The sequence below is a fragment of the Pagrus major genome, chromosome 2, assembly GCF_040436345.1.
Source record: "Pagrus major chromosome 2, Pma_NU_1.0".
NCBI classification, from domain to species: domain Eukaryota; kingdom Metazoa; phylum Chordata; class Actinopteri; order Spariformes; family Sparidae; genus Pagrus; species Pagrus major.
In genome coordinates, this window is record NC_133216.1 from 14,924,826 (window position 1) to 14,946,559 (window position 21,734).

A 21,734-nucleotide genomic window follows, 5' to 3' on the forward strand; every position below is an offset into this window, starting at 1 on the left:
GCAGCCCGTCTCCTCCTGGTTCCCCTCCTTCGACCCTGTGTTTTCCGCAACAGGTCCAGCGCAACAGTTAAGTTGTGGCAGCCCAAGCAGGTAAACAAAAAGCGACGTTAAATAAGAATGATACCTTTTTAAATGGAAAACAAAATTGGTTTTCTGTTAAGAATTATTAGGGCCATTTTTGCATTCTTCAGCCTGCAGATTGAGTCTGGGAATCCTTCTTCTGTCCTTTTTCTTTGACAATAAGACCGTAAGATGTTTTCCTCTCCGCGCGTCTCCGTTTCTGTTTCTACATCACCCTCCTTCTCCTGTTTACCCGTCCTGTATCAGCCCTGCGCCTCTATTGGCCAGTCTATTTCTGTTCTGTTGATTTATCCCTCTGCTCTGACCCCACCTACTGCCTCTCTTCCTCTGTCCGTGTAACACTGTGGGATAATCACCTGGCCTGTGTCTGCACACATGCATGGATTATGAGTAGAAACACTTTACACAACACAAAGTGCTTTTGTAATCAGTCAAGTTTGGGGGGATCACAACAGTAAAGTCAAAATACTGCACACCTTGCAGTTACAACAGTTAACAACACAAACACGTGCCTCTGTCAGTTTAATGAAGCTTTCGGTTATATCACAAGGTCTTCGTGAGCAGACTTGATACCTGGGCCCTGTAACACAAAACAAGATTAGTGGGTTACCCAGCTATATATGTTTTGGGGCTTTACTTGGCTTCTCCGCTATCATAAGGCTTGGTATAACCTCGGTGTTACTATCACCATGGTTACCTGTACTGCATGGCTAACCTGCTCCAGAGCCTTAAGGATCCTGACATAGACACAGAGTTCACAATGAATTGAGAAGTTATAATGAGCAATAAAGAAAATAAAAACCAAATTGATGTTAAAAAACTTGAACTTTGTGTCAGTTTTCTCCTCAATGAGTAATTTTGAGCAACAACTTTTAAGTCAACGTGGATGACAATCCTTAAGTTAAAGTTTGAAGACCCCATTTTCGCGGACTCAGCTATTATACTCTATCTTTGGGCTTACCTCAGCTTTTCGGCTATCAGAAAACTTGGCATTGCCATCACCATAATAACTCAGCTACTAACCCAGCTCTGGAGACGACACGATCCTGACATGGAGACAGTTCACAATAAATTGAGAGTTAATAACAAGCAATAAAGAGAATTTAGGGGAGAAATTGCTGACAACGGCAAGTTGATGTGGAAAAACTTGAACTTTGTGTCAGTTTTTTCCTCGATGAGTATAAAGAATAAACTCGATGAGTCTCGGTTGTTCTTACATGGATATATGAGTTTAATACGAACACAGATCTGTCGTCAAAGAAGAAGTACGGCATGTTTACAGTCTGTCATACGTCATACAGATTCTTGTGTCATCATGTCAGGAAGGTCAACAGGAAGGTCTGTGTCATCTCCAGCTCATTATTATTATTAAGGTTGTCTGGAGCCTCTTCAAGGCTAAACTCATCCGTACCTCCAGACACCCAGAGTCTGCTCACAAAAGTGCCAAGTGTGAAACGTAATGAGTAACCATGTAAACAAACAAATTAAACAATATGAGGCACAGAATCAAGCGTTCCTTTATGATCATCAATATCTCCACATTTTATACTGTTGATCAACAGAACCACTTCGCATATTATGATGAGTACATTATGTGGGAGATAGAAGGGCTTCTAACAAACAGAAAAATAGTTAAACACACTAACAGCCAAATGGATGATGATTATAGGTTCATCTTAATCACCCACAGTGTTAATTAGTTCAGTAAATTATAAATGGTCTGAGAAGCCATATTGGTTTTTTACTTTGGGCCTATCTTTACTTTCATCTGTTGCTTCGGTGGCAGGAACAGCTTCACTTTAACCAGCCTAAGCCAATCGACTTAAAGAAACAGCACACACGATTATAATTAATAAATGAATTCATATTCATAATAGTTTGTTAAAGAGACAAAAACATCACCAAAATGTCACAGTTTAAAGTATTTTTTTTTGTCAGGTTTTCTTCCACCATGTGCTCTCAGTTGGAGGGTCAAATAGCACCTCAACTTATTTGAGTTTCTGTCACTTCCCAATGTTTTATAAATCAAGAAGCACTCTGTAATACGCATATAAAAAGTAAAATAAACTAGAAGACTAAAACAAGGTAAAATAGATGTTGACACACCTGCTCAAACTCCACCCTGCTCTGTATGTAACTTGCTGATTCCTTGTTGTCTCTGTATGACTGCTGTGTGTCTTAATCTCATTACCTGCGCTGTATTTACAGATTCTGAACCGGTTTACATGTTTGACCCCCTGACGTGTGTTAGTGTTAAGGACTATATATGTGTGATTATCCAGCTATAAGTAGGACTAAACCTTGCCATCAGCTGATGTTGGTCTGTAATAGCAGTGTTTCAGTTGAAGCGTGTGTTTACCTTTATTTATCCAGAACAGACAAATCAGGATGACACAGGACGTTGATCCTCCTGTGGCTGTCTATATTTAACATGATATTTTGAAATTCCTCTCAACTTGGCATCAATGATGATGTTGATGTTGATGATGATGATGATGATGATGATGATGATGATGGTGCCATCTCTTAAAGGTTCACGACTGCAACGCTGTATATCATCAAAATATTGTCGGTCAGCCTGTCAAGTCATTTGGCTGTTATTCCCAAATTAAACATGTGGAAGTACAAGTTGAGTTATTATGATCCGCTGGAACAAACGTCTTCAACAACTCGCTCAAATGCCAGCAACCTTTTGAATCAAGTTTAAAACTTTTATATTCCTCTTTGCTTTTAACTGAATATTAAGATCAGCAGTTAGTTTGAGCCATGGGCCAGCTAATTTTCAGAATTGGTCATTGGGGTGGTGCAACTTCATACGCGTGGTGAAAACAGAGGAAAATTATTATTATTTTTTTTAATACTGTATGTTTTATTTAAGAACTAGAACCGCACACACCTCCATCAAGGCCAATACTCCACCCTTATGATGTGCAAATCTGCAAGAACAACTAGTTTATGTATCTCCATATAATATTTCCAATACTAGAATTATGTCAAAATATGGTTGTGCCGAGCTGAAGCCTCATCCTCTCATGGTCAAATATCAAAGCTTATTTTCAAAAACAGTTGTTATGAAAAACTGCATGTTCGTAAGGAAGAACGTTTTATTTGAGTCAAATTTGCATCTAGAAAAAACAAATTAGTATAACTAGTTAGATGATATGTGTGTATTTATACTTCCATAGCTACACATTTGTTTGAGAAAAAAGTGTCGTTGCAGTTGTGGTGATTTGTACCAGTTCTCTCATGAACCACTGTAATTGTAATTGTGTAAAATGTGAATCCACCATTTGTATTTATTTATTCATAAAACTGTTTTTTGAGTGTATCTGAGGGTGGATGTCATGATTCCCATTAGTAAATGAAAGATTACAAAATTAAAGCAGCTTATTTTAATACTTATTTTGCGAAAAATGTGAACATGATGTGTTGCACAGTGAGACCAAAGACGTCAACGTTTGTTATCCACACATTAGAAACAGCGGCCAGCTTTATTTATAGTTAAATTTAAATACTGTTGCTCTGCTCTGGTTAAATAGGCCAAACTACATTATTTAGCTAGATTATTTATCTATAATTAAAACTGAAAACTTAAAGCGTACGACTGACTTACACCATCACTCAGCATTCAGTTTTATCCTACTCTCTCCTTTTACTCATTTCTCTTTTAAGCATCCAGTGTGTCCAGTATCCCATCTATGAAAAGTTACATTGCCTCGCTTTAAATGTCTTATGCTGTATTTGTGATAAATGTCTTTAAGGCCTTATTAAAGATGAAATGTGTTATACAGTATGTATAAATCAAAGCAAAGAGGCCGGTGTGTGGAAGCATCAGCTACACAATGCTTCCCCCTGCTGTTCACTGTTGCACAGGCCTCAATTCCCTTTATAGAAAAGCTTTTAGTTGAGGCTGTACATTATTTATACTCCAGCTTTAATGATGATTTAGGTGTGGTTTGTTTTTACAGGTATGATTTGCAAAACACTTGTATATCTTATATGTGATATGGGGATATGATATATTTTATTAAGATGTAACAAAGCTGACAAACCCTACAGTGCATGTTGGTAAGCTATATTCCTGACTGGAGCCTCAGCCTGTCCTGCACATCCTCTTACGCATCCTTCTATGTGCATGTATTGTATATGTTCATGTTGTACATTATTAATGACTCATTACTCCTTCTCTTACAGGCTGCTCCTATGAGATCTTGAGATGAAATCACATGACGAGGGAGAGAGAGAGACAGAGACATCAATGAATGGGAGATGAAAACGAGCTCAGGCAGACACAGGGACACACTCATGCTTTCTCTCCCTCTGCTGTGGCGTGCGTTACTCCCGCTGCAGTCATAACGATGCGAGAGGAGATGAGGGGAGGAGGGAGGATGGTGGAGTGAGGCAGGCAGGGCGGGGCTGAGCGAGAGAGAGAGAGAGAGAGGGCGAGAGGAAGTGGCTCAACAGACGACCAAGAAACAGAGGGAGGAGGAGGAGGAAGAGAGGGAGTATATCCACAGGACGTGAGTGCCGGCAGCTGAGGAGGAGGAGGAGGGGGGGCTTCCAGACTGGATGGGCCCAGCGATGCCTTGATGGAGTATGGGCCAGGTTTTAGGATTCTCCCACTGCCGTGAGTCTGCTTTTGTTCTGCTCTTTCCATCTGTGTGGGAGTCGTGCATGTGTTCCTCTCACTATACCATCGTCACATATTCCAGCTCAGCATCTTTTTCTTGCTAACTGCTGTAAGCATCATATGCATCGACTCCCCTCCTCTTCCTCCCTCACTCTCCATTCCTCTCTGCTGCGTACACCTTCTATAAACACATGGCTGAATGGCTGGGTGCAGAGGGAGAGCCTTTTTGTTGTTGTTGTTGCCTCCCATTGATTTGTAGACGTTTATGTGGTTGTGTGCGAGGAGGCTCTGCAGGCAGGGATGCAAGTTATTTCTCCCTAAAAGCTTCTGTTGTGATGTCACATCTTTCTAACAAGATATCCTCTGCTGTTAAATTAAAGTGCTTTGTGATTTGCATGTGTTCATACAGGAACAGAAGAGATAATATGCTGCGTTCTTTGCCCAGCCTGGGGTTGATTTATTGGCTACTGTCATGCTGGCTATCTAATGTAGTGAAGGCCTTTTACTGCTGCCAGTTTAGCTCTGTGGGGAAATGAGTCTGTATTCACTGACCTATAGTACGCAACTAAAACTGTCACGCTCCTTGATCTGAAATTGATATAAACCTAGTGTTATGTTGTTTTGTATAGCAGTTAGTATTTATTGATTAGCTTAACGGCAAATACTTCAATGTGAAATACAATGGAGGAGTGTGCGGCTGTTACTGCTTTAAAAATGAATCATAACAAGGTACTGCAGAGTTCTTGTTTGGGCTTTTATGCTCTTAGTCATCTCACATTGGTACACTGACATTAAATGTTTTGAGATGCACGTGTGAAATGGTGGAAGAAATGGTTTAAAGGTGCACTATGTAGTTTTAGGAAAGACATTTGAATCAGAAGAGAAAGATCTTCACTGACTAAACTTAATAAACAAACTCTTTGTTTCATGACTGAATAAACAAACTGACCTAAAAGGATAACACAACTTCATCCTGTTTTACTTTGTTTATATGTGGCGGACCCTGCCACCTTTCTACCTTCAAACAGTGTTCTGGGGACCCTATTTTCCTCTGAGAACAGCTTGTTTACTCAGTTATGGAAAAAAACAAACATTTCTGAGTTTGTGTCATTACCTCATTAATATTATAAACATTAAAATTCTGAGTTTGAATTTCTTCTCCAAAACTACATAGTGCCCCTTTTAATAGCATGTAAAACAACCTGTTTCTGAAAATGTTTTGCTACTGCATGGCTTTAAAGCAGCAATACCAATGATTTCTATTTCTGAGAATCTAACTGCATGTTTACTAGTACAATAAACTAAACTTTTGACTGTTTTCTTCCAGAGGAATATGGCTCAGTGGCGTCGACTCCAGACTCAACGCCTCCGTGCACCGATGGTAACGAAGCCGACACTTCCACTGTCACACAATTAACATAACTTGTATGTCCAGAGACAGACGAGTTAGGTTAATTGTGGGCTTTAAATTGCGTATGAATGTTGATGTGAATGGTTGATGAACAGGCGACTGGCCCCCCTGCAACCCTCCAAAGGATACGCAGTTATAGAGATTATATAATAGTTACAGAGATTCCTGCTCCCTGACAGCCTTTCTTTTGAACCTAATGTTAGAAGAATACAGCTGAGCACCTCTCTCACCTCGAAAAACACAAGCACTGAGGATCCACGGGCAAACACAGGAGAAGGTTTTGATCACGGCCACATTTTGGAAGCAGAGATGTTTGTGTAATCATCAAAGAGGATTTCATTCTTTTTGAAAGTCACACCTTTTTCTCCCAGACATCAAGTGACACACCTGGCTGCTTTCATATGACAAATCTATTTATTAAAAGCAAAATCACTGTCCTTGTATGGCACTTAGCTAATAAACACACAGTTAGCAGCTCTGCTATTTTCTTTCATTGTCTGATGTCTGTACGTCACTCTCTGCATGCTGGTGACCACATTTATTTGTTTTTGTCTCCATTCAGGCGGAAACGAGGAGTCCGAGATGTGCGAGCTGCAAACAGCCAGGGAATGGTCTGACGACGAGGAGGGGGGAGACGGGGATCCAGATGATGACGAGGGACTGGCTTCGTCCCCGTCCATCTGGGGCACGCCTCGTCAGAACTCTTTCGAGCTGACTTTCTCTTACATCGCCATTGCCGAGCCCGAGGCGGTGGGAGCTTCGCGTCACCTCCGTGACCGACGCAGGGCGGGTTCTCGGGGAAGTCGCACGCCTTTGATCCGCACGGACACCCTGGAGACACTGTTGGACTCCCCCGATTCGGACTGGGACCCTCAAGCCTTTCTCAATCGAGAGGAAGAATCAGAGAGGAGTGAGCAGGAGAGGATGGCGAGCGCAGCGGTGAGCAGGGAGCAGCACAGACACACTGAGACTATCACAATCCAGCCCTCTCCCCAAAATCTGGACCCGGACACTCAGGAGAGGGACGCAGGAATCCAAAGAGAGGAGACGCTGAGCAGTCAGGCTGTCCAGCCTCCATCTCCGTCCCCATCTTCCCAGCATCAGACCCCCTCACAGATACTTCAGGGTGAGAAGCAGGAGGAATGTGTGAAGAGGTTGATTTATTTCATAGAGAAAGACGCCCCAACACAAAGACTACTTATTGACCTAGTGATAGCTCGCAGCAAATTAAATCTCAATAGGCCATTTGCTGAAGTGGCACGCAATCTCGAGTAGGCTACAAGGTTCAGTAGATGATTTACAGTTCTGTACTTCCCTCAGACATCAGCATGAACCCTTCTTGCAATTAACTACATGAATGAACCTCTAACTGAGCTGCCATCAATTCTGGCTTTCAACATAGTAAAACATCTTTTTAAATATCTCTCAAACTTGTCACCTGCTTAAATTTGAAATAATAGGCCATGTAGTTGTAGGAATGTGCTTCATCTTATGTGTTCACATGGCTGTTTGCAGTCTTCATGGGTGCTGAGAGGTTTCCTAATTTGAACACATTTGATAGTTCACCGAGGTTTGTGGTTGTGCTCAGTTAAGTCAGGCGATGCTTCAAAGATTTAAATCCTGTAGTGAAGATTGATCACTAAAGAACATGTGTTCACCCTTTTTCTTACCACTTATAACTCTTCCTAATTCCACCTCCCTGTCTGCGATGTGCCAGAAGCTGGTTAAATAGTCTGACTTGTGATGATCTGAAATGTCTTTTCTTGAGGCAAAGTCAAGTCAGGTCAATTATATTTTATACAGCCCAGCATCATATATCGCAATGACTCAGGGGTCTTTGAAATCTCACCACACCCTCTGTCCTTCAAGAAACCTCAGGAAGAGCAATAGTAGAGTAATCAGACATGCAACAGACCAACAAAACCACAGAATATACAGATTACAATGACACAATGTCTGATACATGTAGACTTTAAAATATATGTGAGGAATGTGGATCCAGAAGGACAAGTAGGGCAGCTTGAAGTACGACCTCCTCTCTGCCATGGTTTCAAAAAGCACATTTACCAGTTTTGACAAGAAATGACTACATAAGTGATTGGTGGCCAAAAGTCAGTGGGCCTCTATTCTGAAAATGGCCCAGAGGCAGTTTGTGATCTTTCTGTGTGCCAGTGTAATAAATATTTAGCTGTTAAATCATAAAAAATGTTCATATTTGAACTAGCTTGTGTCGCACCTGCAAAAACAGATCATAAAAGTACAACAAATCACACATGTGACGTGTGATTTTTGGAAACATGAAGATATAAGCAGTCCGCCTTTTCATTCAGTCCATACTTATGAAAAGATATGATGACTAATGCTGTCTGCTAATTTTAGAGCAGTTACAGCCGCATTATGAGAATAATGAAAGGAGCCCAGCCTACTTATTATCAGCCTCGTCCGAGTGGAAAACTTAATTTTGACGAATTATTGTACTCCAAAATGATGCAGCAAAAAATGCTGACATACTCGTGATATATTTCCTGTCTAATTTCCTCCACAGCAACATCCAGCTCATGAAAATTATGAAAAGTAAAAACAAAACAAAGCTTTACAATATTATCAGCCTCTTGCAACAAGCGTTATATTTCCCAGGATGCTATATCCTGAAGAGTTTCTGTAAGAAAAGTTCTGAACATGGTAAAAATGTCTCAGCTACAGCAAGTCGGCGGTGATGTCACCTCGATTGTGACATCATCTTCTCTTTCCCAGCAGCAGCCTCACCGACCCCTGAGCCAGAGTCTCCCGTCGCCATGGAAACCATTTCAGTCAAGCTGCTCACATCTGTGCGACCCAGAGGCCCAGCTGCCATCGGTCTAAACTCTCAGGAACAGCTGGTCAGCGATCACTGGTTTTCAGCACTTAACCTGTCAGAGGACCCGACGGTTTGCACCCACATAGCAGGTACAAGACTCACACCTTTACATCTCCTGTTACCTCCCTCATATCTCTACGTCTTTGTCTTGCTACTGAGCGAGATTCTTTCTATGAGCTTGTTAATCGATACTTTGAATGAAGAAAATATCAGATTTCAGCATGAACGTCCACGAGCAGGCAGACAAAGATAGTCCCCCCCCCCCTCCCCCTCCTCATTGTAACCCTCTCTTGGGGATTTCAGGAATGATTGGCTAATTGTGGGGAGAGCATTCCTGGCATTCGCTGAGATTTTGGACACCATCACCGCTGATGTCAGAGAGTGTCACCGTTTGACACACACACAGAGAAAGATAAAGACAGGTGTATATGTGTGTGTGTGTGCAGTTTCTTTTATAAGCAGGTTTGTTAGCACTTAAGGAGCGAATGAGAGAAAGAGCAAACACAAGATAACATCCTGTCTTCCAACTTGATGGCATTTTAAGTGGACCTCCAGTCAGAGTGGAGCTCAGTCTTATTTTAGTGGTAGGAGGGAGGGGGTTCAAACCACTGATTAATGGTTGGTCGGGCTGATGACAGAGTTTAGGGTGTCCTGAATAAATAGCACACATGCATCAATTGGAGCATCATGTTTCTCCTGGTTTTATTACATGTTTTAGGGGCCGCATATCAAACCTCATTGCTTTTTTTGGCAACTGAATTGTTTTCTCTCAAACTGTCACATATGAAAAAAACTGGTATTAAATTTGTGGTCGTATTTTACACTTTTGACAAACTGTTCTCAATATTTCAAGATGTTGTATAGCCGATTGTGTTTCGACAACATTTAACATTTGAAAACCTTCCAATGCAATGCAATTTGAATGTAAATGTTTGGCAAAACAACATGAAAGATATCCTGAAGTGTATTATTTCCATTGGTTATTTCCATTGGTAATGTAACTCACATATCATATCGGCACAATAATACCAAAGCCAACTTGTTGTATCATGCAAAGGATTTAAGATTTTATAAATGCATGTGTTTTTAGGGGGTTAACACGTGCACATACTGCAACTTCTTGTGTTTCGGTAAACTGATCAAGGTTGTCTTGTCCAAATCTGCACATTACTTAACCCGACTCCAGACCTTTGAATCACTACCAGCATCTCTAATTTTGCAGCAATTCAAAAATAGATTAATAATAAAGTGAAATGAAATATCAATTCGTTCAGATTATAATTGCATTACTTTATTACCAAGCATACAAACCTCCTCTTTGAAGATCTTACAATAAAATATGCTTTACTTTCCGCAGCTTCACTCGAAAAAGTGAGAAAATCAAGCCCTCAGCCCTTCATTATCAGTCGTGGTTGCACAGAAAAGTTTGGCTTGGTTACATAACAGAAATCAAACCCTGACTCTCCTGTTTCAGGTGCTGGATTGCACATGAATGTGAACTCTTTCTGACCTTTACCAAGGAATCCCATGAATTCATTATGTTTCACAATGAACTGTTGCTTAAATGAAAACGTTTTAAGAGTATTGTGTGATTGTGTTGTGAATCATCCCTTTATGTGTGAAGCTCTTGGAAGTCTTGAAGAGCGGTGGGCGGTGCTGTGAACAAGATTATTTTGGGCTGTCAGGCCTTTGGACTGCTGAGCGAGCAGGGGGGTGGCCAAAAACAGCTCAGAGGGGCGAGGGGGAGCACAGCGGGACAGAGAGAGGGTGACAGAGGGTGCGAGGGCAAATACTGGAGCAGACACCAAAATGGCCAGCAAAGGTGAGACCTTCGGCTTAGAGCGAAAAGAGGATAATTCAGGCTGTCCATCTATGCAGACAATGTTTAGGTATTCGTTTACAGCTGTGACCTGACTGCAAAGAGTCTTGTTTGATTTCACTGAGAGGAGAGAAGCTGTAGATTCAAGTCTGAAGGGGTAGTCTCTTCCATTTGTAGTCTCTAGTAGTGGACTGTTGAGCTTTGTGACTTCGTTGTATTGGTGAGAAAGCCGGACTATCAAGGGACTGAAGGTGGGAATTAAACAGATTTCTCGCTTCTCTTTGATCATTTTACAAGAAGAGTATCCGGAGGCGGCAGCTCCTGTCAGCTAGAGGTGTGTTTGGCTTTTAACTGATGAGCTGTTCAGATGTAGCAGGGTATTCTCCGTATCAGTGGTCTTTATTTGAATTAGCAACAGCCATTCAAATGAGTATTAACTGTCCTGTTGTGGTATGCTTTTTGCAGATAATAATTCTGCCGGCTGGTTTCACTTACATCTGAGCGTTTCCTCTTCGGAGCTGGCAACAGCAGGGACATTTCACACTCTAGTATGATGAGATTTCCTGGACACATGCGATTAAGCTGACAGGACCTGAGTCAAATGAAATAGATGTTGATGGTAAAATGAGATGATGTTGAGCTAAAGTGTGAATGAGTCATGTGATAAATGTTCTCATTGGTTGATTGGCCGGTTGCTTGATTGGATCATGGATACAATCACTCGCTCGGTGCTAATTTATAAAATAAGTAACTTGCTGTAGTCCAATGTGTGGCGGAGAGTCAATGCAACTGAGTCATAATTGCCTCCTAATTTAGGGCAATTATTACTCACTGATTGCTCTTGAAGTATGTTTCTGTCAATACTGTTGAAGGCAATAGAAAGATAAAGATTAGAGCCCCCCCGCCCCCCACCAAGGGCTCCTAAAGGCTGCAACATTTACTACAGCCAATAAAACTAAACTGTTACAACATATAAAATGCATGTTTTCTCCCTCATGTTATAGGTAAGGGCAGCTTAATTTTGGGTTAAGTTTAGTTAGTTAAACAAATGCTTTATTATAATTTCACAAAATATTATGTCATCACAGAAGTGGAAACTTGTCCATTAAATGTAAAGCTGGAGTGAGCTGCCAGTTAGCTTAGCATAAAGACTGGAAACGGGGGCAAATAGCTAGCCTGGCTCTGTCTGGATGTGACAAAATCCTCCCACTAGCACTGATAAAGTTCACTAATTAATTTCTCATCATGTTTATTTGAAATCAGTGTAAATATGTCAAGAAATGCCTGACAACCAGTGGGCACTCCAGGAAGTCACTGCACCCGGCCAAGAAACATAACCCCCCTGACATTTTACAATGTGATACAATGTCTTAAAAGGTGCCGGTAGACAGAGTTGATTACCTTAAGGAGAGAGCTGGGCTAGCTGTTTCCCCCTTTTAAAGTATTTACGCTAAGCTAAGCTAAGCTAAGCTAAGCTAACTAGCGTCCACATTAATAAGAGAGTACAGTGCTTGGTGCTGCTGCATATTTGCTCCTCCTCACTGTGTTTGGAAAATCCTAAAGGAGTACAGGGTAAATGCAGGGTGAAGGTAGTAATTGTACGGCACTGGGGCCATGTTTTTAGACATGATAGTCTCATCCATGCGTCCTTTGTTCAGCGATGACATTTTCCATTGATTAGATGCTTTCACTACACCAGTGTTCGTTTCTTTCTATTGTTCTATGAAATTAGTCGTTTACCCCGACACCATGTCCCAGGATGACAGCAACACAAACAAACACATTGCACAGGTGTGTTCCAGGGGCATTATGGGAATTAATTGTTTGCAGTAATGCTTATAAATAACCCACCTGCTGTCAGTGCACTCTATTCAAAGAGGCTTCCCATTATTCTAACACTGAGGCTTAGCATTTCACTGAATGACAAGCACAAAGCCTGTCTGACAGTGCTGCACCGCACAACATACCCTGTAATTACATAACACAATGGGCTGTGTGCTATAGTTTTTAGTTTTATGGTTGTCCACTTCTTGTCTTGCAGCATAAGGTTTTTACATTAAACTGTATGTTAAAGTCGTCTCACTGTTGTGACTCTATGGACGCCTCAGTCTCCACAGCAGCTGTTGCTGGGTGACAGAGAGAGACAGCAACGGGGTGTGGAAGAGGCGCTGCTGACGGCCTGACGTGTGTCGGCAGGTGTTGCGAAAGGCTGCATTTAAATTCTGCTCGACCGCTTGCCTCCCTCTTTCATCTGAGGGCTAAATTTAGCCCGAGCCAGAGCCTGACATGTCCTCTGAGCTGCTGCGTGTGTGCTCGCTCATGCTGGAGGCTGGAGATCCTTCTTCTCTGTCGCCCCCTTCCACTTCTTTGGCCTCTCTTCCCTTTCCTATCGCTATGTCAGAACTACTGTCTCTTCCTGCCACTCTTCCTCTCTCCAGTTCCCTCGAAAAATGAAAGGGCTTTTGGAGGGGCTGGAGGCGGAGTGATGATGCTGCAGCTGCTGTGTGAAAAGCAGAAGGATGCAGTAACTCATAATGATGTCAGCTGAAAATGATAAACCAGCTTGCGGCTAGCATTTCTGAGACTTTTATATACATTTGGTGATTTATGCAGTACTGATCGTATATAAATATTTCTCTAGACCAGTTGAAGTCTCTAAATCTGCAATTATATTGCAATTCAAATGTCTGATAATCAGTTTAATTGTCTCAACCGTCCCCTGCACATTTCCCAAGTGGTTTTCTTACTCTGTACCTTGTTATTTCTTCATCCTTTCTACTGTTTCTACATCACTTTCTCCTCCTTGCGTTTCAGTGATGGACCTGATCTACTGGAAGGAGACGGAGCGAACGGGCATGGTGCTAACAGGGTTAGTGGTCGGCCTGCTGTCCCTGTTCCAGCTCAGCATCATCACCGTGGTCTCCACAGTCTCCCTCGCTGTCATGTGCTTCACCATCTCAGTGCGCATCTACTACCAACTCCTCCATGCCCTCAACTGGGGCGACGGAGAGCACCCCTTCAAGTAAGAACAAGGACAGCGGTCAAGACAGGGAAAAGTAAAAAGGCACAACACAGAGGACGATTCGCCTCATTCAGTCACAGTGTATAAACACCTTCGGTGAATTCAGCCGAAAGCTTTTCACTCCTATTTAGATTTTCTCTCTTTTATCAAGCATATTTGGTTGATTTTTAAAATCCACCTCTTTCTAGTGTGCTTGTGCCTCCAAATCTGGTTATTCACTGATACAGTGTTTCTGAGGTTCAAGCAGTTAGTTTATCGAAACAACAGCCTTCGATGTCTTTTATCGAAATCGAAAGTAGTATCAGCGATTGTCCCATTAATTGTTTGTCCTCTCCAATCTAGCCTATTTGCGTGTGTCCTTTATGTGTCCGAAGAAAAAAACAAAATATGACAGCATCGATTTCACGCATAAATTCCCATCTTCCCAATTCGATTACAGAAGTAGTATTTAAAGTGTCATTTCATGCAAAGTATTTCCTTCCGGTTGAGTTGATGAGAATAAATTAAATAACTAAGTCGATATGTAATGTATTACTTTTATTTCTTGGCATTAAATGATATATTTTATGTAGAAATTATGTAATAGACTAAGGTGGAAATAGAACAAATTATTTAAATTTGACAGCATCTCCGTAGCGTGGCATCTTTTTTAAAGAATTTGAAAATGGAAATGACAGTGATTTAAAAAAATGTTTAAATCGAATCACGACCTTAAAGTCACTCCACTCCTGTGATTGACAGGAGTAAGTAAGTAACTAAATAAAACTTTATTCATTTAACATCTTTTTTGAACACAGGTCACAAAGTGCTTTGCATCAACATCCGTACAGAAAAAGAAAATTCAAATACTGAGTGGAAGGCGCATACAAGCAAAGAAATAAACATTCAGAAGTCCATACAAATGCACATGAACACAGAAAACATACAACACCCAGAGCAATCATTGAAATGAAGAAGAAAATAGAAAAGAATAGAAAAGCGTACTTGTTTTTCCAAACACTCAACAGACTCAGCTAATGAGGATGGAGGTCGTTTCGAAGTCTGGGTGGTGTCCAGCGGTGTCAGGCTTTAGTAGCACAGAAATACAGGCAGGTGCTAAGCCATCTAGTGCCTTTTAGGTGATTGAAAGAATCTTAAAATCAATCCTGAAGTTCACTGGCAGCCGATGCAGCGAGGCTAAATTAAGAGTGACATGAGATCTACGGCGAGTCCTAGGTAAGAGCCTCGCTGCTACATTTTTGACAAACTGAAGTCGTGACTAAACTTACTGAATAAAGTATTTGAGTCCTGTAACTTGACTAGAGTTTGACTTCTAAATCAAAAGCCGATAATGATGGTTTTGACTTTGGAAAAAAAACTGTATTGAACCAAAAACGGAAACACTACAATAAATGTCTACCTTCTCTATCTTTTTCAGCCTCCTTTTTTCTGCACTTCATGTCCTCTATTTGTTGTCTCACTCCCTCTCAGGTCGTACTTGGACCTGGACATCAGTTTCAGTGGAGAAGAGGCCGACCGCTATATGCGCAGAGCCATCGTCATGTTTCTGTCTGCTGTCGACACACTGAAGGGACTCTTTTTTGTCAAAAGCGTTGTTGAGTCCCTTAAGGTGAGCTAAGCTAGCAAATTAAGTCTTACTGTGTGTGTGTGTGTGTGTGTGTGTGTGTGTGTGTGTGTGTGTGTGTGTGTGTGTGCGCGCTCTTCAGTCTCTTATTCTCTTAATGACCAGTTCTCAAAGATTTTGCTTCGTCCTGTCCAGATCTTCTCCTCCTCATTAACTCAGACGTCAGTCCATCTCTACATTCCTACATTTTGCTCCATCATTTGTCATTTGTCATCTTACTCCCTCCATCATTGGAGATGACATCGCCATGCCAACCATCTCTCTCATTATGCTAACTCAGAGCTGAAGTCCCTGCTTCCTAAATTAGGGCAATATCAGTGACGGCAACTGTCAGCCCCAATGACATATTTTTGGTCATAATGTGGAAAGGAATCAGTCCCTTTGGAAAAAAGACACTGTACTAACAGCATCAAAATGAGGCCATCTGCCTCGCTCCTCTTATGTATGCCTTTTATCCAGCCTCTGGGTATGCCTCGCTTGCTAACACATCCAAAGCATTATGTTATATGTGATAGACACAAACATAGACACTTTTAACTTAAACAGTGTTTACATTTACTAGTTTTTAACACAGTTTTTAACTTGTTATAAAACAGTCTTAATTTAATACTGAAACCTCTGTATGACCAAATGAGACCATCAGTGAGACGATTGGCTATTTTTATATTGTTATTATAGTTATTCTTAATGCCGGTCCCAGGGTCAGATTCTGCGTCCTTATCTGTGTCGGGTAAGTCATAAAACATTTTTTCCAGAGTGCTGAGGATTAAATCAGGGGTCTCAGCTTGAGGAGAGACGCTGCCCTGTAGTCTGGTGGCACGAGGCTGCAACAAAGTTTTATTTGTTTCACCATCATCACATTACAGTTATTAATCTTACACAGCCACAAACAGATACATCACCTCATCACCATGCATCCTGCAAACAGCTGTGCTTAAAAAAGGAAAATAGTGTTAAAAATAAGAGTCTTTCTTTCACCGCTTATAAACAAATCCATGTGCTAGCCAGATTAAGATCTTTGTAATACGAGGCTCTGGTTCTCATACGGCTTTTGTCCACAGGGGGCGCCAGAGTCAACGTAAAATGATAATTGTAGCTGCTTTAAATGACTCTTAGCTGGGGTGGTAAAGCGAGGCAGTTATTAATCATAGGATTGGTTGTTCCATCTCTGACTCCTCGTGTTCAAGTACACAAACTGGACAAAAGGAGTATTAAAGGACTTTGAACATGTTTTAATATATTACACATAAATAATGTTTGCTAAAAATGAATAGATAAAGCAATGCTAATACATACTGTATGTGCACAGTTAAGCACAGTTAAAATAAAGTGCAGATACATTGTGCACAAACCTCATACAAGGTGTATAATAATGCCATATCATCTTATCAATACCAGCATCCAAAGAAAGAATATATCGAACACTTGTCACCATAAAAAGTAAGGACCAGTATCAAATGACCAGTATACATTAATTGTTACATCATGTCATCATTAACAATGTGATCAATGTAAATGCAGCAATTACTTTGCCAACTTTTCTATTCTACTTCTCCTTCCAATAATTATAAAAACTAGTTTTCAGCTGACAGTACAAGTGGTAAAAAAAGATCTTATACATTAACTTAAGCCAAAAAACCTGCAAAATCAATAAATATTCCATAATAAATTTAAAAAATATAACAAACTACTAAATATGACATGATTTTACTTCAGAATTCAATTGAAATAATCAATAATCATGCACATTTCCGTCAATGACCACAGGCACTTGCTTTGTGTGTTCATTACTATATTAGGACAGGTGGTACTGATGCAGCATTCACCGCACGCCAGTACCAACCATCACTTTTTCCGTGTTGTACGTAAACTTCTCAGATGTCAGTGTAAACTGTTGCAGATCAGACCCCGGCAAGACTCAGTGCAGTTCATCCCTAATATAATTTGGGCATTTCACTAATTAACAGCAGCAGTTTGTGAGCAGACAGAGTTAACACATTTACAGTAAATGTTGAGTCAGTGTGAGCTGAGCCCCAGAGACCTCCCAGTCTCAACCCTGACCTGGCCGGTATGTGACATGACACACAGGAGGAGGTATGTACGCAGAGACGCCCCGAGATTCTCTTTCCATCCGAGAAAGGGGTGTCCCATATCAGGGCAGCTGTGGATGTGACACTGTGAGATATAAGAGGAAACACCGACGGCCATATTGGGAGTCTCGCACTTGGAGCTATTTTCTTTACCTCATCGAGGAGGAAATGATGTCAGTATGGATCGTTTTATGGAGTCATGTGATTGATATCCACAATAAAAAGCAATTATGCAGCACTGCAGCAGGATTTACTGCTTTATACAAGAATGAAATTAAAACCACGTGGAGCACTGCTGGAGGATTTGCTTGACATCTGCACAAATCATTGATGGGAGGTAAACTGACTCTCTGCTGCTGTTCCTCTTAGCTCCTGGTTCTGATGTACCTTGTGACGTACCTGGGACAACTGTGCAATGGCCTTACTCTGCTCATCATAAGTAAGAAACACTTATTTCCTGGTGGAAATCTATTAAGGTGCTTTGTGACTGTCACATTAACTACTTTACTTTTTTGTTTCTTTCTCCTCCAGGTGTGATCGCTGTCTTTTCTCTGCCTCTTTTATACCAACGGCGCCAGGTATTTCTCTGAATTTGTTTTTTGTACTGCCACTTCCTTCAACACTTCCTTTATCCTTTAACTCTTCCTGTATTCCTGTTATTTCACAGGAGGAGGTGGACAGCTTTGTTGCGAAAATCCAGGCCAAAATTGACAACATCAAGGACGTGTGAGTATGGCGCCATCTTCAGGCATAATGTTGCCATCAGCACAGGTTTACTGGTATTTTGTTACTGAAGCAGTTAGTACGGTGGCCCTGTGAGCTGAGTGTACTGCAACTGAAGAAAACACACATAAATAGACAAAAGACAAGCGAAGTAAGGAGAGAGCTTCACCAATTTGACGACACGTGCAGAATTAAAAAAAAAAACTGCTGCAGAGTGAAACAACAAGTGTTTCCAGGAGACTCTAAAAAGTGATGAACCACACATGCAAAATGAAATTATATTGCTGGGATATCTAAAGCCAAATCTTACCCTGTGTTTATCATAGTGATTATTTTGCAGACAAACCTTATAACTCCTGCCTCCTTAAGAAAAGCTGCTCATATGAGACTTTTTTTTATACAGTGGCATATAAATGAGCAGGAAATTGCTGAAATTAGTTAAAATGTCATCGTCGTGATAGCCCTAGTATCAACTATTCTTCTGTTTCTCTTTCACAGCTTTCAAAGACTTGCCCATGGTGGTGGCCCACCTCCTGACCCAACTCCCGGCGGCGCCAAACCCAAAAACCAGTAAACACTGATGGACAAGGACTTAAAGAAAAGCTCCCGGAGTTACAGGCTGTCACTCAGATGTCTTACCCAGCAGTCTGTGCTCGAAACTCCAGAGAAGTTGAGCTCCAGAGACTGGGGAAGGGAAGGGAGATTATTTAGACGGACAATGACGAGGATCACGCATGGTACTTTATACTCTAACTGTATCTAGGTTATGGGGTTGGAGGTTGGGGTTTGGGGTTCAAATGTAATCAAGGTTTATGAATCGTGGATGAGACTCTCGCTGCTGACGTCAGAGATGGAAAGATTCGATGACACAGCTTGTCGTATGTGACCATTTTTGGAAGTAATCACTGTTTTTAATATGTAAAAAATGACTCAAGAAGTGTCTTTGACGGTTGAGAGCTGTAGTCCAAATGAGATGAGATACTGCAGACAGGAAAGTTCCCACACCGAGAGGGGAGCGAGGCGTTAAGGTGATTTAAGTGAGGAGACAAAAAACAGGGCTGATCATTATTCATGGCAGCATAAAACTGGCAATTAAGGATGCATGTGTCAGCACATGCTCGTTTGTGAATGCATATTCATTCTCATGATGGTTTATCTGTGTGTATGCAAGCGTGTGAGAGTGTGTGTGTGCGTGTGTGTTTGTGTGCGTGTAATTCCTGACATACATCTCGCTGAAAGGAAACCTAAAAAGCAATTAAAGTCACGTTTCTTCTTTATTTTCTACAACGTTCTGTTTTTTCTCATCCACACAAGTGCGCACTTTCATTCACACAGATCGTTCATTTGAGGATTTTTGTTTTTACATTTCTCGTCACATTTTTTTCATTTCACTTCATCGCTTACATACGGAAGAGGTTTAGGGCCACTGGACATTTTTTGGGAGTTAAATTCTTAGAAAAAAGTCAGAATCCTGAGAGATATTTTCTCTTTTTCAAAATTCTGACTTTAATCTCATAATTATGACTTAATTCTGAAAAAAAAGGTCAGAATTCTGGAGAAAAAAAAGGCAAAACTCAAATTTTGTATCTTTTTGTTTTGTTACAGTGGCCCTAATCGTCTTCTGTACTCACACCACTGGGTGTAATTCATTGATGCAAATGGGAAGCATAATAATCAGAAAGATAACGATGGTTTCTTCTGCTAGAAGTTCAGTAATTAAAATGTATCATAAAATGAATGAAATCACTCAACAGGAAGTTGACGGAACATTGGAGGTACTTAAGGTGTCCGTGTTCGCTTTAGCTTTGGATGGATTGATGATACAAAAAGTGCTTTCAGACTGAGATCATCTCTCAGTGTGATGTGAGGGAATGTGGGAGTGAAATACAGCAGGTGCCTTTCTAACTGCAGGTTACAGTGCATGATCTGATTCACAGTACTCACAACTGCTGACAACAGCTTACTTCTCCTCTCTTAACAAACCACTTATCATTTCCCCCGACCATTGCCTTCCTGAGAGTGGAGTTTTGTACGTGTACAGTACTCGTGTGACAGTACGTGTGTGCCATGATCAAGGTATCTTATACAGAATTGTAAGTAGAACAATTTTAGAAATAATAAAATAATTCAGGATACTCTCTGCAGCTCGCAAGTCCACATTTCCCTTTAGCGCTTTGCTCTTAAAGCTCTCACCAAAATGTGTCTGTTTCTATGCCTTATCGTTGCATCATGTACCTGTGTGTGTTGCATTGAAAGGTTTGTTATGTTAACAGACATCATCCATGACACCTGTTAGCCTTAGACATCATGTGCTGCTTCGTATCGGACGCACGCCGGCCTCTGTAGCAGTTTTTCTTTCTTTTGTCTTGGATTCTTCCAAGGATAATGAAAAATGGCGATAACAGTGAAATTAAAGGCACTAATTTTCTTACCTATCCACACAGCATGGCATATACGAAACGTTTCATTCTCTGAGATCTGTCCTGTCGAACTATATCTGTTGTTAAACTAGTCAAACTCATCATTTTTCGTAGCACTGTCTCACTAGTCTAGACTACCCACATGCTTAGGTTTTTATATACTCGCTGCGTGGATGAAAGATAAATGGAATCCAAACAGGAAAGTAACTTTTAGTTTAGATCGTTACATGCATTACAGTAGTACACTGATCATTTTGTATTCTTGAAAATAACTAGAGTTTTAATCTTGGAAAAATAAACACACTGAAAAGATAAAACAAGCGTAGTGTGACTTTTTCAGAGGGATGTTCAGTGTGTTAGAGACTGGACACAGATACAGACTGGTATTTGTATTGTTGGAGGTAATGGGCGACACATTTATACTAATCGTACACAGCGGATCTTCAACCTCGACCCTCAGAGATGTCTTTAAGTTCATAAAGATGATTGTCAGAGCAGAAAGTCTACATTAGATTTAAGGATATTCTACTAATAGTAAGGTTGTGTTGAAGGTTATATGTATTTCGGTAACTTTGCACCCAGTCCAGGGTCTCCTCTTTCATTTTTATCCTATCTCACCATGGATACATAAAGTGAAGTTGTTGCATATTTACCAGTGGTAGAGTGGAACAAGTTATATTTACTCAAGTACACAGATTTGAGGTTCTTGCACTTTACTTGAGTGTTTTCTTTTCATGCACACATGTCAGATGGAAATATTGCCCTTTATACTTCACTACATTTATGATATCTGTACTTTGCAGATAGTACAGCGGGACGATTAATTTTATAATGGTCTGATTTATTTTTTTAAGTGAAATACCAACATTTTCATGGTTCCAACTTCTCAAATTTGAAGATTTGCTGCTTTCCCCTGCGTTTATTTTGATAATATAATTAATTTCAAAGAATGTTTCGACTTATTGGTTAAAAAAACAAATACTGTGAAAGTGTCACTGAGAAAATCATCAGGAGATTAATGTAGAAGAAAAATAATTAGTTGCAGTCCCGTGTAAAA

General features: G+C 40.8%; 1 protein-coding gene across 2 annotated transcripts; it reads left to right on the forward strand.

Annotated features, from left to right (window-relative positions):
* Window positions 1-9: 9 nt before the first annotated feature.
* Window positions 10-20,989, forward strand: rtn2a (reticulon 2a). 2 transcript variants are annotated; one of them, XM_073481768.1, is made up of 11 exons: window positions 10-90; window positions 4,276-4,708; window positions 6,039-6,092; window positions 6,685-7,248; window positions 8,877-9,068; window positions 13,613-13,820; window positions 15,291-15,429; window positions 17,904-17,973; window positions 18,066-18,112; window positions 18,202-18,260; window positions 18,756-19,541. In XM_073481768.1, exons 2-11 carry the CDS (start codon window positions 4,678-4,680, stop codon window positions 18,829-18,831), a joined length of 1,440 nt encoding a protein of 479 aa, XP_073337869.1. In that variant the 5' UTR covers window positions 10-90; window positions 4,276-4,677; the 3' UTR covers window positions 18,832-19,541. The 2 variants fall into 2 exon arrangements, with proteins under 2 accessions (XP_073337869.1, XP_073337878.1); XM_073481777.1 differs by lacking the exons at window positions 10-90; window positions 4,276-4,708; window positions 6,039-6,092; window positions 6,685-7,248; window positions 8,877-9,068 and adding an exon at window positions 10,734-10,801 and having other exon boundaries at window positions 18,756-20,989.
* Window positions 20,990-21,734: the final 745 nt, after the last annotated feature.

Bases quoted from the DNA above. Each gene is read 5' to 3' on its own strand.
- rtn2a (XM_073481768.1), top strand. From the start codon at position 4,678: ATGGGCCAGGTTTTAGGATTCTCCCACTGCC. The intron at 7,249-8,876 runs GTGAGAAGCAGG...TCTCTTTCCCAG, and splicing joins CCCCTCACAGATACTTCAGG to CAGCAGCCTCACCGACCCCT. The intron at 9,069-13,612 runs GTACAAGACTCA...CTTGCGTTTCAG, and splicing joins GGTTTGCACCCACATAGCAG to TGATGGACCTGATCTACTGG.